The 21,330-nt window shown below is 34.5% G+C and overlaps 1 protein-coding gene across 1 annotated transcript; it reads right to left on the bottom strand.

The window, feature by feature from the left end:
* Nucleotides 1–393: 393 nt before the first annotated feature.
* On the bottom strand, nt 394–20,926 carry LOC18424972 (subtilisin-like protease SBT3.5). The gene is given in 11 exon segments (XM_088867945.1): nt 394–985; nt 1,973–2,162; nt 2,613–2,727; nt 7,286–7,513; nt 9,942–10,039; nt 10,120–10,784; nt 18,967–18,993; nt 18,996–19,121; nt 19,869–19,966; nt 20,125–20,216; nt 20,814–20,926. Coding segments are annotated over 11 exon segments (2,286 nt in total). The 5' UTR covers nt 20,889–20,926; the 3' UTR covers nt 394–413.
* Nucleotides 20,927–21,330: the final 404 nt, after the last annotated feature.

Raw genomic sequence — 21,330 nt, 5'->3', positions numbered from 1 at the left:
TTATTGAGCCTTATGCTTCAATAGCGGCACGTGAGATTATTTAAGTGTGTGGTTCACATAAGATATCAACCTTAAACAATCAAAATAAGGCACATCCTAAATTCTATTGTTAGATGCAATTTCATTTCCGGAAACCTGCTTGAAAATCTACTTTAGTAGCTAATTATAAAATTTAAAGCTCTAAAATTAGAGTAGATCGAGCACATCCATAAAAACACTTAAAAATCTTGAAATAGATCGTCTAGATAAGATGTAGTATTTTTAAGACTTCAAAGTTTTTTATTCATGTTCATACAACTTGAGGTCGAGATGATCAATTTGAGAGTTTTTCAGTATTTGAGTAACTTTTTCGGATAGATTTTTGAGGTACAACTTATTTTAAAAGGCACTTAGTTAAGAATATTTGTTGAACTTCAATAGATATCTGCATAGGAGTCGTACATCACCCTGCGTACAGCAATCGGGCTACGAACAAAGTGCTCGCCATCACTCCAAATCAAACTCCCAAAGGTATAGTCCCCCTACATCTGGTGTACCACTGTGAAGGTCACCTTGAAAGGAAGCACTTTGGTTGCATTATTGAAGTATAAAACTGCAAGTTCCACTACTACTTTCACACCAGTAGGAGACAAAACCATAGCTTGGTAGACTGAATGGACCTCACCCACATTGGTAACCTTTATTGTAATGGTCACTGAAGTTTTAAGCTCAGGAAGTACAATAGAGGGTAGGTTTAGATTTGGTATTGAGGGGGGCTCCTTAGGGCAGGAGATTTTTTCTGAGGCGACGAATGAGATGGCAGAATTGTTGTAGCCCATGGCACAGAGGAACATGATATGGTCAGAAATATCCATGTCATAAATGAGACCGGGATCAGCAGCTAGGTTAGCGATCACATGGCCACCACCGTAGTCGAAGGGGTCGGCCACCTTGCGGGGACTTCCCTCTGCTAGCATTGGCTCTTCATTTTTTTCTATTGTTGATGCTTCAATTGGAACGTATTTGCAGTCAATTGATTGTAATATATATTCAAATGATAGATATATGATCATATGCATATACCTGATTCTATGTTTTTTTTTTTTTTTAAATCCACAAGGCATCCATTTTTGTATCTCTTAGTTTTTTGAATTTTACAATTTATAATTCTTTTTTCTTTAGCACAAGTTAATTAAGGTATATGCTAAAGAGCATGAGGGTCCATGTGGCTTCTAGTGGATTTGCGAGAAGCCATCATAAACATCAAATTACTACCTGGATAGGCCATTTTTTTTAGCAAATAACCAGTAGCTCGTCATTAATTTTTTAGATAAACAAGGGCATTTTACAAAAAGATTGCATACTATAAAATCATTTACTTTTGGCAAGAGAAAAAAAAAATTGAAGAAGAAAAATACCAGTAGTTGCAAATGTGAAATCAGGCAACTATGTGTGTCATTTTTTGCTTCCAAAACTAAACGAGTGACTCAACCAAACAGGTAAAGTCTGGGTTTTTAAGGGGTTAAACAGTTGTCCAAATTAGTGATGAAAAAATTTCAAAGCCAAATTGGATTCCCCTAAGTCAGGTTGGGATCTGGAGCAAAGTGATTACTGTTCGAGGAACCCCATAATTGCTCCAAGTCTAGTAGTTATTAGCTTTTTGTTTCTTTCTTTTTACTATTTTCATTGTAAAATATAGCTTGATTCAACTAGGGAATGCTCGAGAGCCTAAATCTGAAGCAGACCTTGATGAGTCAGAGCCTGATTCGAGTTTTGAAACACTGGGTCAAAACCAATACCAATTTGAACTGGATCCAACTTGCAACTATGAGGGATTTTCATAAATGGCTTAACATGGTCCTTTGTCGGATGGAGAAAATGATATCAATTGGTATGGGCATCAATGGTTGGGTTGTTGACAATTGAAGCTCTACATCTTAGGTTCAAATGCCAAAATTGATCTTTCATGAGTGAGAGAGAGAGAGAGATGCACCAGTGGTGACAAGAGCGGATTTTATTACAGCAGGAGACCAATTGGGATAGATAGACTTGAGCAAAGCGACTAGGCCGGCTACATAGGGGCATGACATTGAGGTTCCTGACATGAATACAAACTTGTCGCTTGTCGAGTCTGACGTTGGTGCCGCAGCCAAAATGTAGACCCCAAGAGCAGTTATATCTGGCTGTTCCATGAAAAAAAACAAATAGATCTCATACTGTCTCAAAGTTAAATGGGCTTATTCTATGACATTTGTATGCCATTGATTTCATATGATTCACCATGCATGCTTGAAGGTTGCATTCAAAATACAATTGCGTCTTCAACTTTGTTATTTATAGAAATGCATATACTCACCATTTGTTTAAAGTTAATCACTTGTGCAATAGTAGTAGGATGGCTTGAAAATCATGATCTTGAAACCAAAACTAGATTTTGTGATCAAAATTTTTGTATGAGCAATGTCACCATGGTAAAAAATTTAGATGAAAGGGAATCCTTTGCAAAATTTGTGCCTAAACTTGTCCATTTTTGGTATCAAATTGTTGAAAGCACAAGATATTGCTGCTATTGTAACATGAGTATGGTAATTTTTTCAATCACCTTAAAGAGAGAAAAGTGAGCAACCATTTACCTTTAAAATAGTTGGAGATAAGGAATTGGGTCCTCGTGAGGAAAAGATGGCCACTTTGGGTGATTTTATGCTTCCTATTAATGTCTTTGAATGACTTATCTTCACCACTGGAGAACTGCATGCCACTGATCTTTTAATTCGAGTTTCAAAACTTGAACTAGGAATCAACAATTATTTTCAAAATTCATTACACTAGTAGCGAAATTTTCAAGGATTTGATAGGTTAGTAACCCAACTTCGATTAGGAACTTTGAACCCAAGATTGGAATAACTCCATTTCCATTTCAGAGAAAGTATATAAAAATTTCATAAATTAGGTCATATGCATCTTTGTGGATGGCTTGAAATTCTCCTTAGTTTCTCTAGTTATAACAGTAAAGAATAAGTATTCACAATGTTCTTTCCTTGAGGATGATTAACTTAATCCCACAGGGTTTTGGTGGTGAGTAGGGTGATCCTCACTTAGGGTTTAGCTCTCTTTCTTTATGTATTATGCTAAAACATCTTATGCTTTGACGATCCGATAAAAGTTCATTAAATTGTAATATGTAACTAATTATTGAGAATTTTTTTTTTTTGGGTGGAATGAGACTCTAAGCTCATTGTTGTATATCATTAGAGCAGACTTGGCTATATTTGTAAACATTAATCTATTGTAGGGTAAGCTCATATGACTACATTGATAAAATATTTAACATAGAATAAGAGGCCATGTATTATGAGAATTTGCAATTTAAAAGTCCATTTAGTAAGGGAACCAAGTTACTATTAGTATATTCATTTACCGTGTAAGCAGGTTCTCGCATTACATAGAACTGCAATGGTGATCATTGTTGGTGTCATTATTGTATCTTGCAACGTGACTTATCTTTATAGGAATATTCTGCTTGTCACAAAGTCAATAAATAGTTGATCATCTATACAATAACAGATGCTCACCTTACTTCATCATCATCATCAAATTCTTTTCTCAATTTTTTTGGGGTCTGCTATATTTATTCTTGTCTGCCATTCTGCGTTATTAGGAGTCGTAACCTCAATGAGCCCATAAGTCTCCATATCTGCTCCTCAGTGAGCCCATAAATATCTATATCTGCTAACTTTACTTCAAAAGATAAAAAGGTATACCACAATGATGTCTAATGGAGTGGTATATTCTTGCCAATAGTTTGAGATACTATTAGAGCAACATGTTTGGGTGTGTTTGGTGCCACTAAAAATCTCCAATAAAAATTTCCAAGAGGTAGAGCCTTGAGAAGGACCTATGCTATTTTTATTACCAGAAGGTCCATTGAAACAACCAATTATCAAGATATGGTGTTCAACAAATCATGCACATATGAGTATAAAGCTCTTTCAGAGGAATGAAATGGGTATAAAAAACCCATGGGTCTTAAGTGAAAAACAAGGAAGTTCTGAATAAGTTATTAAACTGTCTCACCACACGAGAACATTTGGTCAAAGTTTATAGGACAAGTTGACTGTCGAACAAGAACCGTGATCAAAACATTTATAGTTCAAATTCAAATAACAAATGATTCAATCTAAGCGTCATCGGCCTTTTGAATTGAAGAAGGAACGGCTAGAGATCAACAAAAGTTGGACAAAGACTTATGTTCTTCAACCATATCTCTCTTAAAGTCTATAAAACCACTCTAGTCAAAGGGAGGGGATCTTTTGGACACTTCGGAACAAAATTCATCCAGAGGGAACTTAAAACAACAACAAGCTAGTCCACACACAAAGAAGCAAGCAAGCAAGCTTGATTACTAACAGTAATTGCAGCTTAGACTCAACTTTACTAGGTGAGTCTCATTAAACCATTTGGCTTATGTGAGGGTCACTTTTATACTACATCTTTGATACAAGGATGGTCCTTGTTTATACAAAATGAACTGGGATGTAAAGTAAATAATGTGCCTAAGGTCCCTTAGAAATCCTCCCTAAATCCAATGTTCAACATAAGAAACTCATGATCCGTACCATAACGATCAAGATTGAGTTTCGTTTTCCCATTTATGTGTTCTGTAGTTTCATTTCAGTTAGAGTCATTTCTTCATTAAAATCTTTCAGGCACACTTTTGGGCAAATCACAGCTGTAAAATGCAACAAATGTTGGCAAGAGTTATAACTATGTGAACCAATAATTCAAAATTCTTCGGCCTTGAATGGGAATCAATTGAGTTGGATCAGAACTAGGTGGACAATTCCGATAGAAAATTCTAGAATCCGCCCAATACATCCGATCATCTGTTTTCCTTATTTCTTTGTGAATTATAACCTAGCCCAACTACTAGCAAAATCAAAATTGGACCCTCGCCGACTTAGGATCCATTTCCAAATTTTTTTAACACTGACTCCCACTCCCTCTAGGCATGTTCAGAAGAAAAAAAGGGCAAAAAATGTTCTCAAATGATTTTCAAATAGGATTATCATGACTACATCACCAATATAATAAATGCAATATATTTTGCCTCGAATGTCCTTTATAAGAACAAACTATTGAAATGAAGCATTCCTTTGTTGAAGTCCATTATTTGCTTGCCCAAAAACAAATGGACTGTATACCTCAACTATCAATCCTAGAATTGGTTCATAGAGCATGAAGCATATAGGCTCTTATATTTTTATTTATTTTAATGATATTCTAGAAGGATGGAATTCTAAGATAGAGGGCAAGATAGCTTGTAAAATATGATAGTGAAGAGAAGATAGCTCAAACACATCAGGGAAACGCTTTCTGGACAGTAGGCGAGTGAAAGTATTAGAGGTGAATTGGCTCGTTAAGTTAATCAATAAGTGACAAATGTAAGGGCCCATTTGGATGTACTCATTATCACAATAAAGTTAGTCCAGATAATAGGTTATATGCTTTTAGTTATGTCCATCATAATATATGAGATAACCTTATAGGCATTTTTATATATAAGTTTATCTTTTTGAGAAACTGTTTTTACTTTATTCACAAAAATTGTTGAACATCATATGTCATGAGCTAGAAATAACTAAAAATTATAGAAAATCACTAAAAAAATTAAATATTTAAATAATATTATGCAATTATGTACCAAACAACTAACAAAATAACACTATTCAGAGTACATGTTAATTTTGAAAAATGTTTATAAAAGGTTGAAACCTTAAACAATCAAATTAAGGTGCACCTAAAACATTCATTAGATGATAAATATTTCAATAATAAAAATCCCTCAATTCAATCATCACAATCTCCAGATGTATTGATACGAGAAAACAAAATAGATTTCACGTTTTAGAAATAGTGCATCTTGTATCATCTATCCCCTCAATTGTCAAGATTTTCAAATGTTCATAGATCTGCTTGATCTACACTATTTTTTAATCTTTTAATTTTATAATTCAAGTTGAAATAAATTTTAAGGTTATCATAAATATTTTTTATACTAAAACAATATATTTTAGTAATATTTGAAGGTGGACCTTAGTTTGCTTGTTAGGGCCTCAGCCTTATACAAACCACATTAACTAATTTTAGATACAATTAAATATTCCATAGAAAATTAAGTGTCATCCAAATAGGACCTAAGAGTTTCTTACCAAAAAAATAAAAAATAAAATAATAAGACGATTTTTAACATGAAGGGTACAAAAAGGAAATGACGTACTTGGTGGATAGCAGCATATAGGCGCGGATAGGTACATGCTAATGTCAGTCCAAAATTTGCCTTTTAGACATGAGAAGTTCATATATCTTTTAAATAAAGGGGGATGTGTATTTAGGTCACATTGAATATTTTTACATTGAGAAAAAAGTAGACAGCACATGTAGAGAGTAGAGATGCAAAGAAGCATATAAATAAGACACAATAAATTTTTTAATTAACAAAACAAACTAATGTAATTGAATACTATGAAAGACCTTTTGATGGAGTATCATTGGATTTATTGGAAATCAGAAATAGAATTTTGAATACGGTTTGGAATTGGTTCAGAGTGACGAAGGAGGGGTTTGAGGTTTCTAAAGTTGATGTTTTCTATAACTTGGAAAATTTGATAAATTACCGCTTCCTTAAGATTTGATCGAGATTGATATGGATCTCTCCAATAGAAGGTAGCTTTAAGCTTAATTTTGATGGTTCTTCGTTTGGATATACTAGGAATGCTGGAATTGGTGGTGTTTGTAGGGGTAGTGAGGGGTCTGTATTATTTTGCTTTGTTGGCCTGTGTGGGTTTGTAACATCTAATCACGCTGAATTGGCTGCCTTATTACAGGGGTGTTTGATATGGAAAGAGAAAAGTTTGGGAAATGCGTTGATTGTTGAAGGGGATTCTCTCAATATTATCAACTGTTGGTCTCATATTTTTAAAACCCCATTGTGACTTAGAGCTGTATGGTTACGGATCATGGATTCCTTGTCCTCCATGGTGGTATTTTTTCACCATGTCTACAGGGAGGCTTACTTGGCTGCTGATGAGTTGGCTAAAAAAGGGGTGGATCTTGATGGTTAATTATTTCCTCTGTTCTACTTTAACCAATTTATTTTGTTTTGACTTATTGCAATAAAAGTTAAATACTCTTGTCAAAAAAAAAAAAAAAGAAAAAAAAAAAAGAAAAAAGAAAAAAAAAAGAACTCTAAGCTCTCAAAATGTAACTGAGTCTTTAATAAAACATTATTTCTAAGGAGTGAGCTTACCTGGACTTTGGGATGTAAGAAAGTATCTGAGTGCCAACTTGGTAATCCACTTGAGTGCATGGAATTGGTGTGCATGGAGTTAAGATGTTGTTTGATTGTTGCACAAAGATGGCACCTATTCCCCCCGCTGAAGGAACTGCTTGGGATGCTTGGGTAGTGCTAGGTGCGAAACAGAGAACAACCTTCCCTTTAGCTAACCCAGGCCTTAAAAATCCACTCAAGCAACGCCTGCATATTCTTAGCATTAGAAGGACTCCACTCTTTGAAGTTCAAAAAAGGAGAAAAAGGAAAGAAAGAAAGGTAATTGATGTGTGTGTGAATGTTATAAATACCCAATGTTCTCGAAACTGATACACAGTTGATTCATTGAGGACATTGGATTTTAGAAATATGAATTTGCATAAGAAAATATATATGATGATACCATTTATTTTTGATACAAAAAGCTCACAATCATTGTCAACTATGGGATGTGAAATCAAATCGATGGTGATGTGACACTAATTAAGCACAATATCCAAAACAAATTTCTCGAAAGCTGTGGTATATTTTAGTATGGTAGATTTCACATCCAGTGGTTAAAAACAATTGTGACATTTTTGTACAAAAAATGAATGGTTATACAATCCTTTTACATAAATATCACTCCAACCACATTTTACAAAACAAATATCATTACCCGTTATAAATTATATCCTCCCTTTAGGTGTGGTATACAAAGTAGTTAACCTCTTAACACTCAAACCCAGTTCCCCCCCAAAAAAAAGAAAAGAAAAAAGAAAAAAAATATAAAAAGGTGAAAATGATTTTGAAAGGGGAAAATTGTTATTAAATCACAATGTTTCTAGAGGTTAAACTTACTCAAAATACTAGAAAACCATAAATCAATAAATGCATCCAAAACTTTCTTACAATTTAGGTTCGAAAGTCATTTTTTGAAAAGGTTAGGATAATATTTGAAAATACAATGTAGCATCATCATATTAGTATTTACAGTATCCCTCAGTAGACTATGGACATTTATTGAATACTAAAGGGGACCTACTCACCTTTTATGGTTTTAAAAAGAGTGAGGTTTGTACAAGTTGCCCACCTCGCAATATATTAGTAAGGTGCATTTTTAGATTTTGTCAGAAGATGTAGTTCTGATGTTGAAAACTTTACAATAGATTGAAAATCTGTATTCAACTTTTAAAATTTAAAAAGCAATGCAGATCGAACAGATATATAAATACTTAAAAATCTTGAAAATAGACATTCCAAAAAACTTGTTAGAAGATACACTATTTTTAAGACATGATATTTTTTTATATATCCATACATCTTGAGGTCGAGATAATCAATCGAAAGGTTTTCCAACTTCATAATACTCTTTTGTACTTGATTTTTGAGATGCACCTTAGTTATATCCTACAAAGTTGCAACCTCATATGAATTTTTTCCTTTAGAAAATAGGAAAACTAGTTTGTGAATGAGACAGGGAAGTCCCAACACAGGCTAGGTGTTGGTCCCTCAAGGGACTCTTTGGACTGAGCCAGACTTCAATTTGTGTAATATACGCAGGACAAATGGACCATTCATAGGGTTTAGTAGGCTGGTTTCAACACAGCTTAACTTGGCTAGTTAGACTGAGATTGCAATTAACCCAGGTTTTGAATGGAACAATCAACATTCAGTGGCTAGGTAATTAAAACCAGGTGTCCAACTCAAACAATTGAGCAATTGAATTTAAAACCCAGTACCTTGGCCCCTAGAGTCATTGCTCAAGGTCAGGGAATGTTTTTATGTATTTTTGTGACAATTTGGCCCTAGGTTAGATGGATGGGAGCCTTGTTGGGCCTAATTTGACATCATTCTACCCAACTTTGAAAAACCTCTAAGAAAAAAAGGGTGCCTTCCTCTTTAAAGAAAGAATAGTAAAAGCATTGCAGTGAGTCTTGGCTTTTTATTATTATAAAGGGTGTAGTTTGTATAAGGCCGAGGCCCTAAACAATCAAAGTAAGGTACACCTTCAAACAGTGCCGAAAATATATCTTTTTAATATCATAAATCTTTATGATGGCCTAAAAATTTATTTAATCTCCAAGTCTAAAAATTTAAAGGTTAAAACATAGTATAGATCGAGCAGATATATGAACACTTGAAAATCTTGAAAATTGATGGTCTAGATATGTATTAAAAGATCCACTATTTCTAAAATTTGAAATTTATTTTTTCTCATTTCCATAAATCTTGAAGTCGAAATGATGGAATTGAGAGTTTTTTTTTTTAAGTTCGAAACAACTTCTTTTAGTGATTTTTTGAGATTTGGGGCCTCACCTTTATATAAACTTGTTCTTTTTATAAATGGACCTTAAATCTCTTTAGAAAACATAGTTCCAATATCATCTCCACCTCGATTATTATGGATCTAAAAAAAAAAAAAGAAAGAAGAGATTTTAGGGCTTAAAAATGGTCAATCTTGCAAACCTTTATCTAGATCCCCGTTTTAGGTGTTTATTTTACACTATTTTTAAAGCTTAAAATTGTGCAGTAGGAACCTTTACAAGGTTTTCCTGAACTTGATCTGCTTTTTTTTATGGGGTTTTAAGCAACATCTTTATCAAAATTTATGTAAATTTTCAACCTTATCAAAACCATCTCCTTCTTTACATACCTAGCTAGAGGTCCAAAGCTACTATTTGTAGCAAGGTTCATTGATTCCTCCAACCCAACAAATGCTTCCAATGTTTTCTCAGTATTCATGGCCTGACCCTACATCACAACAATCAAAATGCTCATGTGAAAAAATTGTTTTCGAAGATTAAGTTGAGATTCTCCAAAAATTTGAATACCAAGAATGTACGATTGTTCCCCAAAGTGATGGCAGTGGGGAATGCGCGATCAATGGTGCTAGCAGCAACTGTTATGATCCAAGGTGCAGTGTTCTTGACTGTTCGAGGTTCAGGCCCTTCATTTCCCGCTGAACATACGACCGTGATTCCTCGAGCCATGGCATGGAATGCGCCAATGGCTATGCCGTCACCTTCGTCCACATAAGAGTAAAGGGGTAGAGTGCGAATGCCAAGGGAAATAGACAGGACATCAACCCCATCATGGATGGCATAGTCAATGGCCTTCAGTATGTCTGCAGCGGACCCGCCTAACGTCCACAAGACCTTGTACACAGCAAGGCGAGCAAGCGGTGCTCCACCCCGGGCCACTCCAACCGCTAGCCCACGATACGTTGCGGATGCTACTGGAGAGCCCACTGCTGTGGAGGCACAGTGCGTGCCATGGCCATTAATGTCACGAGCAGACACTATCTCGGTAGGGTCAGCAGTGGACACGGGTTCTCCTAGCTCGGCTTCGAGCCCTTTGACGAACCAACGAGCACCGATGAGCTTGCGATTGCAATTTGATGAGTTGAATTGCTGGCCTGGTTGGCAGATTCCCTTCCAACGGCCAGGGATGGGACCCATGCCCTTGTCATTGAAGCTCTCTGACTCAGGCCACACTCCTGGAACACAACTACGTTTTAGTTAGGGGATGCAATTTCTATAAAGCCTAGGCCTTATGAGAAAATGTAAAGCCTCACCTCAAAACCTTGTCCACAAAAATATTTATGATGGCTCTAAATTCTATTCATAATTATTGATTGTAGAATTTAACAAATGGTACATATCTCAAGGACCTATGAACACTTGAAAATGGAGGGTCTCGATGATGTGATACGATGCACGTTATTTTTAGGGATTGAAATACTGTAAATAAAAAACCTATTTATAGTTTGGGATACTTAAAAAAAAATAGTACTTACGGCAAAAACACATCTAAATCATATAAAAAATTTATATAATATTTTCAATTTTTATTAGTTTTTTATTTTTGATATGTACAAATACATATAAATCATATAAAAAAATTTGTATAATATTTTCACTTTTATTACTTTTTTATTTTTGATATGTAGCATGTCTTTTTTGATCAAAACTGCAAGGCAACCTCGGAGGAAGGTCAGCTATACTACTCAACACTACTAATGAATGGATCCAATGAATCCACTTGAAAGAAATTCCTAATTTATCCACTTGGTTTCAAATTTGGAGCCACCCAAAGTCATCTTTCCCTTTGGTTCATACAAGCAAAGGATGAGAAACACAGACAATATTTCGTCACTACAAAAAAGGTGATAGTAATGCCACCATTAACCGCTTAATATAGTAGAAATGCTTGTCCTATCGAGACATAATTTATAACTTGCTATCCTCTTGCCTAGTAGGCAAAGATTTAATTTATAACTTGCTACTCTTGCCTAGTAGGCAAAGATTTAACTCTTGTGTTAGGTGAAAGGATTGATTCATTCGAATCGACACGACAATCCACAAATTTTACCACTAGGTGATTTACACAAATCATTATTTCTTCTTTCATGGGGGTTTCTTTGTTGTATGCCCTAATTTGCACATAACTCGAGGGTACTCGGCTGAATCCCTCACATTGTTTAAAGGGAAGATGACATGGATACTCCTCCCAACCAGATGTGGGGAGGGGATTATCCGTCCAATTCATCAAAGGATCCATGAGGTTTTGGAGACCTGAAGGTCTAAGGTTTTGGAGCCTCTAGCTCGGCTTATCCTTACGACAGGCTCTAGCTAGTCGAACTGAGCCTCATTGGCGCAATCTGGGTCGAATTAATAATCAAGCGAAATTGGGCTGGGCTGATAGATCGGGCCAGCCCCACCCTGACATTATTTCAATGAATAGACAAAGTGGGCCTTTGGCATGTGGGAAGACATCTTGTTTGAATGAGAGGTGTAAGATTTAACCCCAAGAAGTTCGAAGAAAGTTTTAAACTATTTTTCTTTATTAAAATGCACTAAAAGTTGAACTATTCGGCATTTTACCTTAAGCGTAATCTTTTGTCTTAAAACCTATTTTGATGTATCATCGGATGGGCTACTTGAAATTTGATGAAGAGAATGCTGAACTATGTGTAATCAGATAAAAAAACTGGCTGTAAGAAGTTCAATAGTCCACATTTTAAGTATAGTTTGATAAATTTCCCCTTTCTTATTTTTTATTTGGGGGTTGGGGTGGGGGAGGAGAGGAGGGGGATTGGTGGTATTCCTATATATCTTAAATACACAAATCTTGTTGTAATTTTAGCTTATGACCGTTGAAATAAAACCAGCCAACTCCAAATATTTTGAAAAAGGTTCTAATGATGATGAGGATAACAGTTGGAATAGAACCAAAAAATTATAAAAAACAAAGTTATAAAGGATAGTTCCAATTATTAGTTTTAAAGATGATGATTAGAAGCTAAAAAAATCTGTGCATTGTATATATATAAGGTCATTCTTTTTTTTTTTTTTACAATTAATAGATAAGAGCATTCTTGCCCTTTATTTTAGTAGCAGCAGCAGCAATAATGGGGTTGCTAATGAGAAACAGGCCCGTTTCATGATTACTTGGACAAGAACAAAAACTTCTAAAATTATGCTAATGGACATAAGCGTAAATAGTACATATAACTTGATTAAATGAATCAAAGGTCGCGTGTCATGCAGGTCATTATATAAAACGGACTTTTGGCCTCAACTTTTAATTAATTAGGGTTTCGATGGTCAACATTAGTGTTTAAAAAAACGCCGAGCCGAACCGGACTCGCCCGGTTCAACTCGGGAATCGTCATGGACGGATCAAATCGGTGAAAAAAACAGGAATCATCCGGTTTTAGAGAGAACAGGATAATTCGGCACAGTGACTCGCCGATTCATTGTACGGAATCGGCGAGTCTCGTACAGTGAATCGGCGAGTCCCGTATGGAAGAACACAATTTATTTTTTTTTTTTTTTTTTTTTTTTTTTATGTAATCCATGATAGATTTTTTTGTAACACTTGATCGATTTTTTTTGTAATCCATGATCGAATTGTTTTTTTTTTATTATTATTCCATGATCATGATCGAATTTTTTGTAATCCATGATCGAATTTTTTGTAATCCATGATCAAAATGTTTGTTTTTTTTTCTTGTAATCCATGATCGAATTTTTTGTAATCCATGATCAAAATGTTTGTTTTTTCTTCTTGTAATCCATGATCGAATTTTTTGGTTTTTTTTTTTTTTTTTAACCCATGATAGAATTTTTTGTAATCCATGATCGAATGTTTTGTAATCCATGATCGAAATGTTTGTTTTTTTTTTTTGTAATCCATGATCGAAATGTTTGTTTTTTTTTTTGTAATCCATGATCGAATTTTTTGTTTTTTGCTTTTTTTGTAACCCATGATAGAGTTTTTTGTAATCCATGATTGAATTTTTTGTAATCCATGATCGAATTGTTTTTTTCTTTTTTTGTAATCCACGATCGAATTTTTTGTTTTTTTTTTTTGGTTTTTTTTTGTAATCCATGATCGAATTTTATGTAATCCATGATCAAATTTTATGTAATCCATGATCGAATTTTTTGTAATCCATGATCGAATTTTTTGTAATCCATGATCGAATTTTTTGTAATCCATGATCGAATTTTTTGTAATCCATGATTGAATTTTTTGAAAATTTGTGATTTTTTTTTTTAATCCATGATCGAATTTTTTTTTGTAATCCATGATAGAATTTTTTTAAAATTTGTGATTTTTTTTTTTAATTCATGATCGAACTTTTTTTTGTAATCCATGATAGAATTTTTTGAAAATTTGTGATTTTTTTTTTTAATCCATGATTGATTTGTTTGAAAATTTGTTAATTTTTTTTTTTAATCCATATTATTCAAAGAGAAAATGAGAGAGATGATGATTCTGAGGCCACCCTATCCCAGCCATATTATTCACATATCGAGTCCCAACAGCAACAGTGTAGGGATGAGCACGACAGTGCAGGTGAGCATGAAAGATGGACAAGCTTTGAGGATTTTGGATTAGGAACACAACAAAACACTAACACTCAGATATTTGAGAATAGTCAGACGCCTACTAATATCGATGATTCGTTTTTAGATTGAATCAAAGAATTGTTAAACGAATTCAATCAATGGCACCAGCGTGACCAAGAAGAACAATAACGTCGTCAATCATTTTATTTTTAGATCATATGTTACTAATTTATGCTTTATTGTAGTCCATGTATGTTGATATACTTATTCCATGATAATTCCATGTTTATCCTTTTGTGTGATGTAAATTAAATGCTGAATGACGGTTCATGCAGGGAAAGAACATATCAATATTCGCATATTCATTCAAAAACATGAAAATTCTTAATAGAGTACCCTCATTTCTTATTGAATTCCAAAAAAACAATATTTATAATGAATTTTAATAATTTTTTCAGATTTTTTTTAAGCTTTATTCTGGCAGATTCACCCGATTCCCGATCCGGATCGCCGATTCGCCGATCTTTTGGGTGCCCGATCAGGGTCACCGATCCGTTTTTTAAACCATTGCTCAACACTATGTCTCACTCCCATTTCCGAATGCTAATTGGCAAAACAAAAAGTAAGTAGGGTTTGTTTCTTTTTCTCTCTCCTCCCAAACATTATGAAATGTAAAACATAATTTTTCCAAATGGATTTGTAAATCTTACGAAATTTTAGGAAATTTACAAAATAATACTATTATGTTTTTTATATTAATTTTTTTTGTAATTTTATATAATTTCTATTTTACAATCAAGTCTTAATTTTCCATTTTTTTTTCTTTATTCCCAAACTATTTCTAGCTTAGACATCCGATATCCGAATTGCGGTCTTTCTTTTTGTTTTTTTTTGGTGAAAAACACATTTAGATGTTGAACATTCAAATCCACTCGCCCACACCTTATGAGTTTGGACAAGTGTCCGATCCAACCCACGATAAAAAAAGAAAAAGCACAAAAACAGAAACAAGAAAAAGAAGAAGAAGAAGCAGACATGTGGGAACTCAGTAATTTGTCCTATTTTTAGTACAACACTAGTTCAGATAGTGGATGTTCAAACTTATTGTTGGGTTTATGTGGCCTTTAAAGGTTTTATGAGTGCTTGTAAAATGAATTGGTATGGTGGAATATCAACTCAGTGGGAGTGTGGCCAACCGTGGACTATACTAAGCAAACAATGTTTGATGATACCGATATGTGCTTGACGATCTAGGCCAGTCAGTTCAGGAAAACCTATGTTACTTGGGGATAAAGAACAAATCGAGAAGGGTTCTAATAGGTTAGCCCTTGATGAGGTCGGAGCATATGCCGAGATGAGTGAGCCAAGGGACTGTGTGACCCTTGTGTGTAATGGTGGCCTACAGAGACAGGGGCCAAAGCCTCATCCATGTGCCATCACACGGCATGCATATCAATAGACTTTCGGGAAAGCCAGAAATCCACTTTTTAAGGTGAAGCGTATGCCTGTGTGAGATATACCCCTATGGGTCATAGAGTTGTGGTCGCATCAGGTCTAGATGACAATGACTGATCTTTATGGGAGGACCTGTAATCCATATAATAGGATTGCGACCCCTTGGCTCATCGGCCAGACTTTGGTGACCCACTAATGAGCCTCTGCTTGGACTGTGGGTCATGGAAAACACTAGATCGGTCTGATAAAACAAATGTGGTATGTAATCCATAGTTGAAAGGTGGAGTGCTTGATGATTGTTGATTCAATTCCTATACCATATGGATATTTTTCCCATCAAATTAATTTAATTGTGTTTGTTTGACGATAGAAATTATTTAGAATTATTATTTGAATTTTTATGAATCACTGGATATTTTATTTATAATTTCTGGATTTATAAAATTAAAATATTGATTTTACAATGGTTTAAATATTCAAATAATATTCTAATTTTTTTTTATTAATTTTAAAAATATAAAAATACCATGAGAGCCCTATTGCTCACATGGGCGTATTTCTAGAAGGTGGGGCTCATGAGTGCCTCCCTTGGGTGGCACGCCCCACCCTTATTCTCTTTCGTATTTTTGTGGTTATATGGCATGTGACCATATGGTTGGAAGATATTGACTTGATATATCTTTAAAAGATTTTGTGAAAAGATTGAGTAGACTTGTGCTATTTTATAGTATGCATAATATTTTGATTAAATTTATTTTATCTAATTTCTATTGATGGGAAAGTAGTTTAAGAAAAGGGGATAAGGGTTCATGTACATTCCATAATGTTGATGACCCATTTATGAAATTGATGATTCAGATCTCTCCCCCCACAAGTCACCCTTGATCGACGGTCTAGGTTCAATCTTACAAGAAGAGACAAGCTGAGGAAAACCTTAAGAAACCCTAATCTTGTTCAAACCTATAAAAAAGTGATTGTCTCTACCCAAAATCTTTACACCTTATCTTTCTATCTCTCTCTCTTAAGAAAAGTATCTCTCTCTCATGAGAGCCAAAAAAGGGGGCATGTCCCACTCTCAACTTTAATCTCGCTCTCCCATATTGTGAAAGAACCTAAGAGTTTAGGTTATGGAGTTCTTTTCTCTCCTATCTCTCAACTATGAATTTATGGCTAAGGGTTTTAGGATTTAGCAAAAAGAGAATCCATATCTCTCAACCTAAGAAGGTAAGGGAATTTACCTAGGGTTTGAATCTGTGATCAAAGGGGTTCATGTTCCATTGGTATCGCTTGGCCTAAACTTGCTTTCCGGGTTTGAGATTGAAGCAAGATCGTAGATCCCGCACCATCGGATGGTGGTGACTCGGTGTGGGGTGTAATAAGCCCAGTTGAGGTAATCTTCGACACTCTTTTATTTATTTATTGTAATCTTATTTTTTATTATCAAGCATAGTGCATAGTTATTTTAATGCCAACAAGTTTTAAGATCTTGGTTTTATTGTTATGTTGATTTTATTTTGAAGTATATGTTGTTGTAATAAGACCACTTGTAAGTGATCTTTTGCCAAAACAAAAGAGGCGAAATTAAAAAAAAAAAAAATTATATATATATATATTATTCCCCGGTAAAAGATCACATAAGTCTTTCTTTCTTTACTATCAGAGCTATTGATACTTGATGCCATTAGTTATATTTTCTCTTTATTGAGTTTAGATCAAGTTTGAAAATGAGATATAAGAAAGCTAATGATTTTTGTGGTCAAGAAATACATCCACGGTTAAGAATTACTGAAATATTCCAACACCGGAAAGGCACTCTGCATAATGGGTATTCTGGGCTATTTAGGAGTAATGATATGAAAAATATAATGAGGTATTTTTCTATTACATACTTCAGTGATATTGTGTGTCTTTAAGAGTAGGATCTTCCTGCAAAATTTTAATGGGAGATCCTAAGGGAATTGAGAGTTATGAACTCAACGATGAAGGGTGTCAGTTCTGACCCTACAAAATCCAGGAACTGCCTATTGAGTTGCGTGATTTTTCCCACCAATCATATGATTTTATTTCTCGTTGAAGTTTTATTGTGACTTATTGTAGGGTGTACAAGTGTTGTTTTCTACAATGAAAACTATTTCCATGACTTGGAAGTCATGATTTTATTTATATTCTTAACAGAATTTTTTATAGCTCACACTAGGTTTTTAGACTTCCATTATGAGTCTAGTTTCTAATGAAATTTATTTGATAGAGAAATATCTATGGTAAAATAGGAATACAAATTTTGGATTGAAGAGAGGTCATCCAGAATTTTCTGCAGTTTGGACAAATATTCAATCCAACCCACGCTAAAAAAACACACACAAAAAAAGAAAAAAAAAACAAAGAATAAGTCACTTGTCCTATTTTTAGTATAACACTAGTTCATATAGTGGATGTCTGAACTTACTTGACTCGTTTTTATTTATTTTTTTTGGCCAAAAGAATGTTAATATATTGAACCCTTGATTTCAGTGCTTATGCAAAAAACTAATTGGTCTAAACATCCAACCGAAGTCGCCTTTCACTTGACCCGGTTCGGATGTTGGACGTCCAAACTGGGGTTAATATGACAATAAATAAAGAGGTACTTCCGCTTAAAATATAAAATATACAGAACTTTTTCTAAATGTCAATATTACACTGAATTTTTCAATATCTCTTACTAAACTTGTAACTTTTCTAGTCCTTGATGGTTACCTGAACTTTTACGGTAGGATTCAAGGGTTTAGGCTCTTTCTTAGTAAGCACACGATGCATGGCGTGTGAAAGTCTTGATGCATTTTTTAATTAAGATGTAAAAGATAGTATCTTTTATTGAGGTTAGACTATTCGTCTCTAATTTTGGGGTGACATATTATTAATATTAAATAATACTAATGGAAAAAGATGTGAAAATTTAAAATAATTAAGGGAAAGTTTGGGATAGGCACAAAAGACGTCAAAGTGATACGTCAAAGTCTATCCTCGTGCTTGAAAGTAGTTATTGACCTAAGTTTTTTAATCAGTAACACCCACACTTATATCATCTCTTTTTTGGGTGCAATAAATTTATTTTTCATTTATTTTCATAAGAAAAATTTCTACAATATTTTATTATATTTTTGGAATTGAAAAATAGAAAAGATTTGTATGTGTCAATCTTAAACTATATAGTGGGGCGCAATTCAAAAACTCATAGGAAAGTGGATATAACAAGAAGGATTTTAAGTCTTAAAACTAACCCACCCAATTTTGAGATGGATCAAGAACTTTTGAATCATTGATTTAATTCCCATCTTATCGACGCCAAAAAAAAAAAAGGACAAAAGAAGAAGAATAAACACATGCCTGTGTCAAGAACGCCTACGATGATCCGTCACCTGAGTTGGCCTTATGAAGAAGGGCTGAAAGTAACTTGGGGCTGAGGCCAAGGAAGTCCCAGCTTCTAGTTGTGTGTAGCTCGTATATGTGGTTTGGGATCACATGTATCACACCTTCAAAGCCTGCATCATTCACATTTAAAATGCATGTACCATTTCAATAATAACAACAATAATAATAACAATAACAATAACAATAACAATAACAATAATTTTCGATGGTCATATCAAAGTGTTTAAGAACACAAAGTCCAAATTTTCCTTTTACGAAAGTTCAAAGAAAATGATCATTGCTTGTATATGCTCTAGATGTCATTCATATATTGGGATGGAAAAACATACGGAAGAGATCATTTACTTTTTATACAAGGAGATCATAAACACTTTTGTTCGTCAGATTTCAAATCAGGCGGTCGTAAGATTGTTATTGACTAGATAATTCTTGAACTTTGTGTGTAAGGCCTAGAAGTAATTATGACTTCCTTTTATTCAGGGTCTTATGGTATATGTGGGATAACCTTACCTACATGAAGGCACCATGGCCATTGGAACATCTTACATGGGCTTTATATTCTTAATTCATAAAATTCTTGTTGTTGATTTATGTTCCTAAGAGTGAAACCAATGTTAAAAAAATTGAGTCAGCCAAGGTACTCGAGACTTGGCCGAGGCGAGTTATATTTAAAGTTTAAACATATTGTGTATAACTAACTTGCCTCGGTCCATGGCCGAGGCCGAGTTACTCGGATGAGTCCGAGTTGGCTCGTTCGAGTTTTAAAACTATAAGTGAAACATAATAACTGCTGTTAGTACTGATAAATTCCGTTTTCTCCTACGATCCTAAATAAAATTATTTCATCACTTATTTACCTGAAAGGATCTTTGCTTAATTTTCTGTTAGCCTTGCAGCAAAGCCTGAAAAGCCATGTCTGTAGCTGTACACCATTGACTCCCGAGCTGCTTCTTCGCTACAAAAATATTAAGCGGTAACAACTTTTACATGGAAATATTATCAAGTTAAATTCTATGTTCATTTTATGTTCGATTCGTACCCCTGAACTGCAAAAAGGAACAAGAAAAAAAGAAAAATCTGGGCAAAGGCAAAGTCGGCAATTTGAAGACACACCTGCCGAGCAGTGTTGTGAGTACGCTATGGTGCAAGTCCCGGACAACATCGGGATCTTCATGGTGCTTCTCTCCCATGTAGACAATGTGCACCTAAAACACCCTCTGTAATTACTTAGCTGTGTTATCTAAACTTAATCCTCACTACTACGGAAAATTTGTAAAGGGATTCTTAAGCCAAGCCATTTCTGTGTGTTGTCAAAGCAGAGTAGTGGCTGATTCATATCTCTGGTTATGAATGGAAATTGGATCGCCCTATGTGCATCTTGCGGTTCTCAAATTAAAAGCCCTGTGTGCTTGTTTGTGTATGTGGTCATATGATCGTGATCGATCAGAACTGTACATAAATTTTTTTTCGAAAAAGCATATTTCTCTCAAAAATAAGAGACCCCTGTTTCTGCAAATTTGAAAATTATAAGTCTGAAACAACGGGGGTTCAAGTTGATAGCTCGTGTTGAAGGCACCCAAATTGCAAGCATGAGGTTGCGGGCTCTTCAAACCCAGCCAAATTACCAAAACTGAAAAATAGAAAGGACTATGATCCTTATGTATAATACTTTATCGGAAAATGAAATTACAGTCCATAAATAAGTAAATAAATACAAAAATCGCTGAGTCATGAATAAAAATAATAGAACATAGAATGGAAAAAGTGATTAAACCAAGAGTCATTGTAAGGATAATCCTCACATTGCTTGCTGCTCCCACACACTTCAGAAGTTGTGGTACAAGAACTGAGAGAAATAGAAGTTGAAGGAATCCCATCTGGTGTGCGCGCTAGTGCCTGTTCATTCGCTTGTTATACAAGAGAGAAAGTTGCAGCAATCCATTTATAGGCCACATATATCGGTATTAATGTTATAAATAATCCAGAATATACGTGAAGCTTGAGCAGGTGATCAGGAAGAGGAAAACGACCCTTTTGTTTTTATTATTGATCTTTTTTTTTCTTGGACAATTTAGTGGGGAAGCCTTTCCAAAGTTCAAACAAATAAAAGAGAAAGTATGAATATTCTTTCTTTTGTGGTTGGGGGTGGTTAAGATTTACAAAAAGTTAAGAGAAATTAATGCTCATTTTCACTGATACTTCCACATGTATTCCACTAACACTGTTGTATTGGTACATGTGATCTACACCATATGAGCTCAGCAATGGATGGTGGAGATGATAGCTTCCAGACCCTGTAATGTTCGGCTCATATGAACG

Source organism: Amborella trichopoda, chromosome 5 (assembly GCF_054954075.1).
Source record: "Amborella trichopoda isolate Santa Cruz 75 chromosome 5, AtrichopodaSantaCruz75HAP2 v2.0, whole genome shotgun sequence".
Lineage (NCBI taxonomy): Eukaryota > Viridiplantae > Streptophyta > Magnoliopsida > Amborellales > Amborellaceae > Amborella > Amborella trichopoda.
The sequence above is the reverse complement of the archived record's forward strand: the minus strand, read 5'-3'. Positions and strand labels throughout refer to the sequence as shown.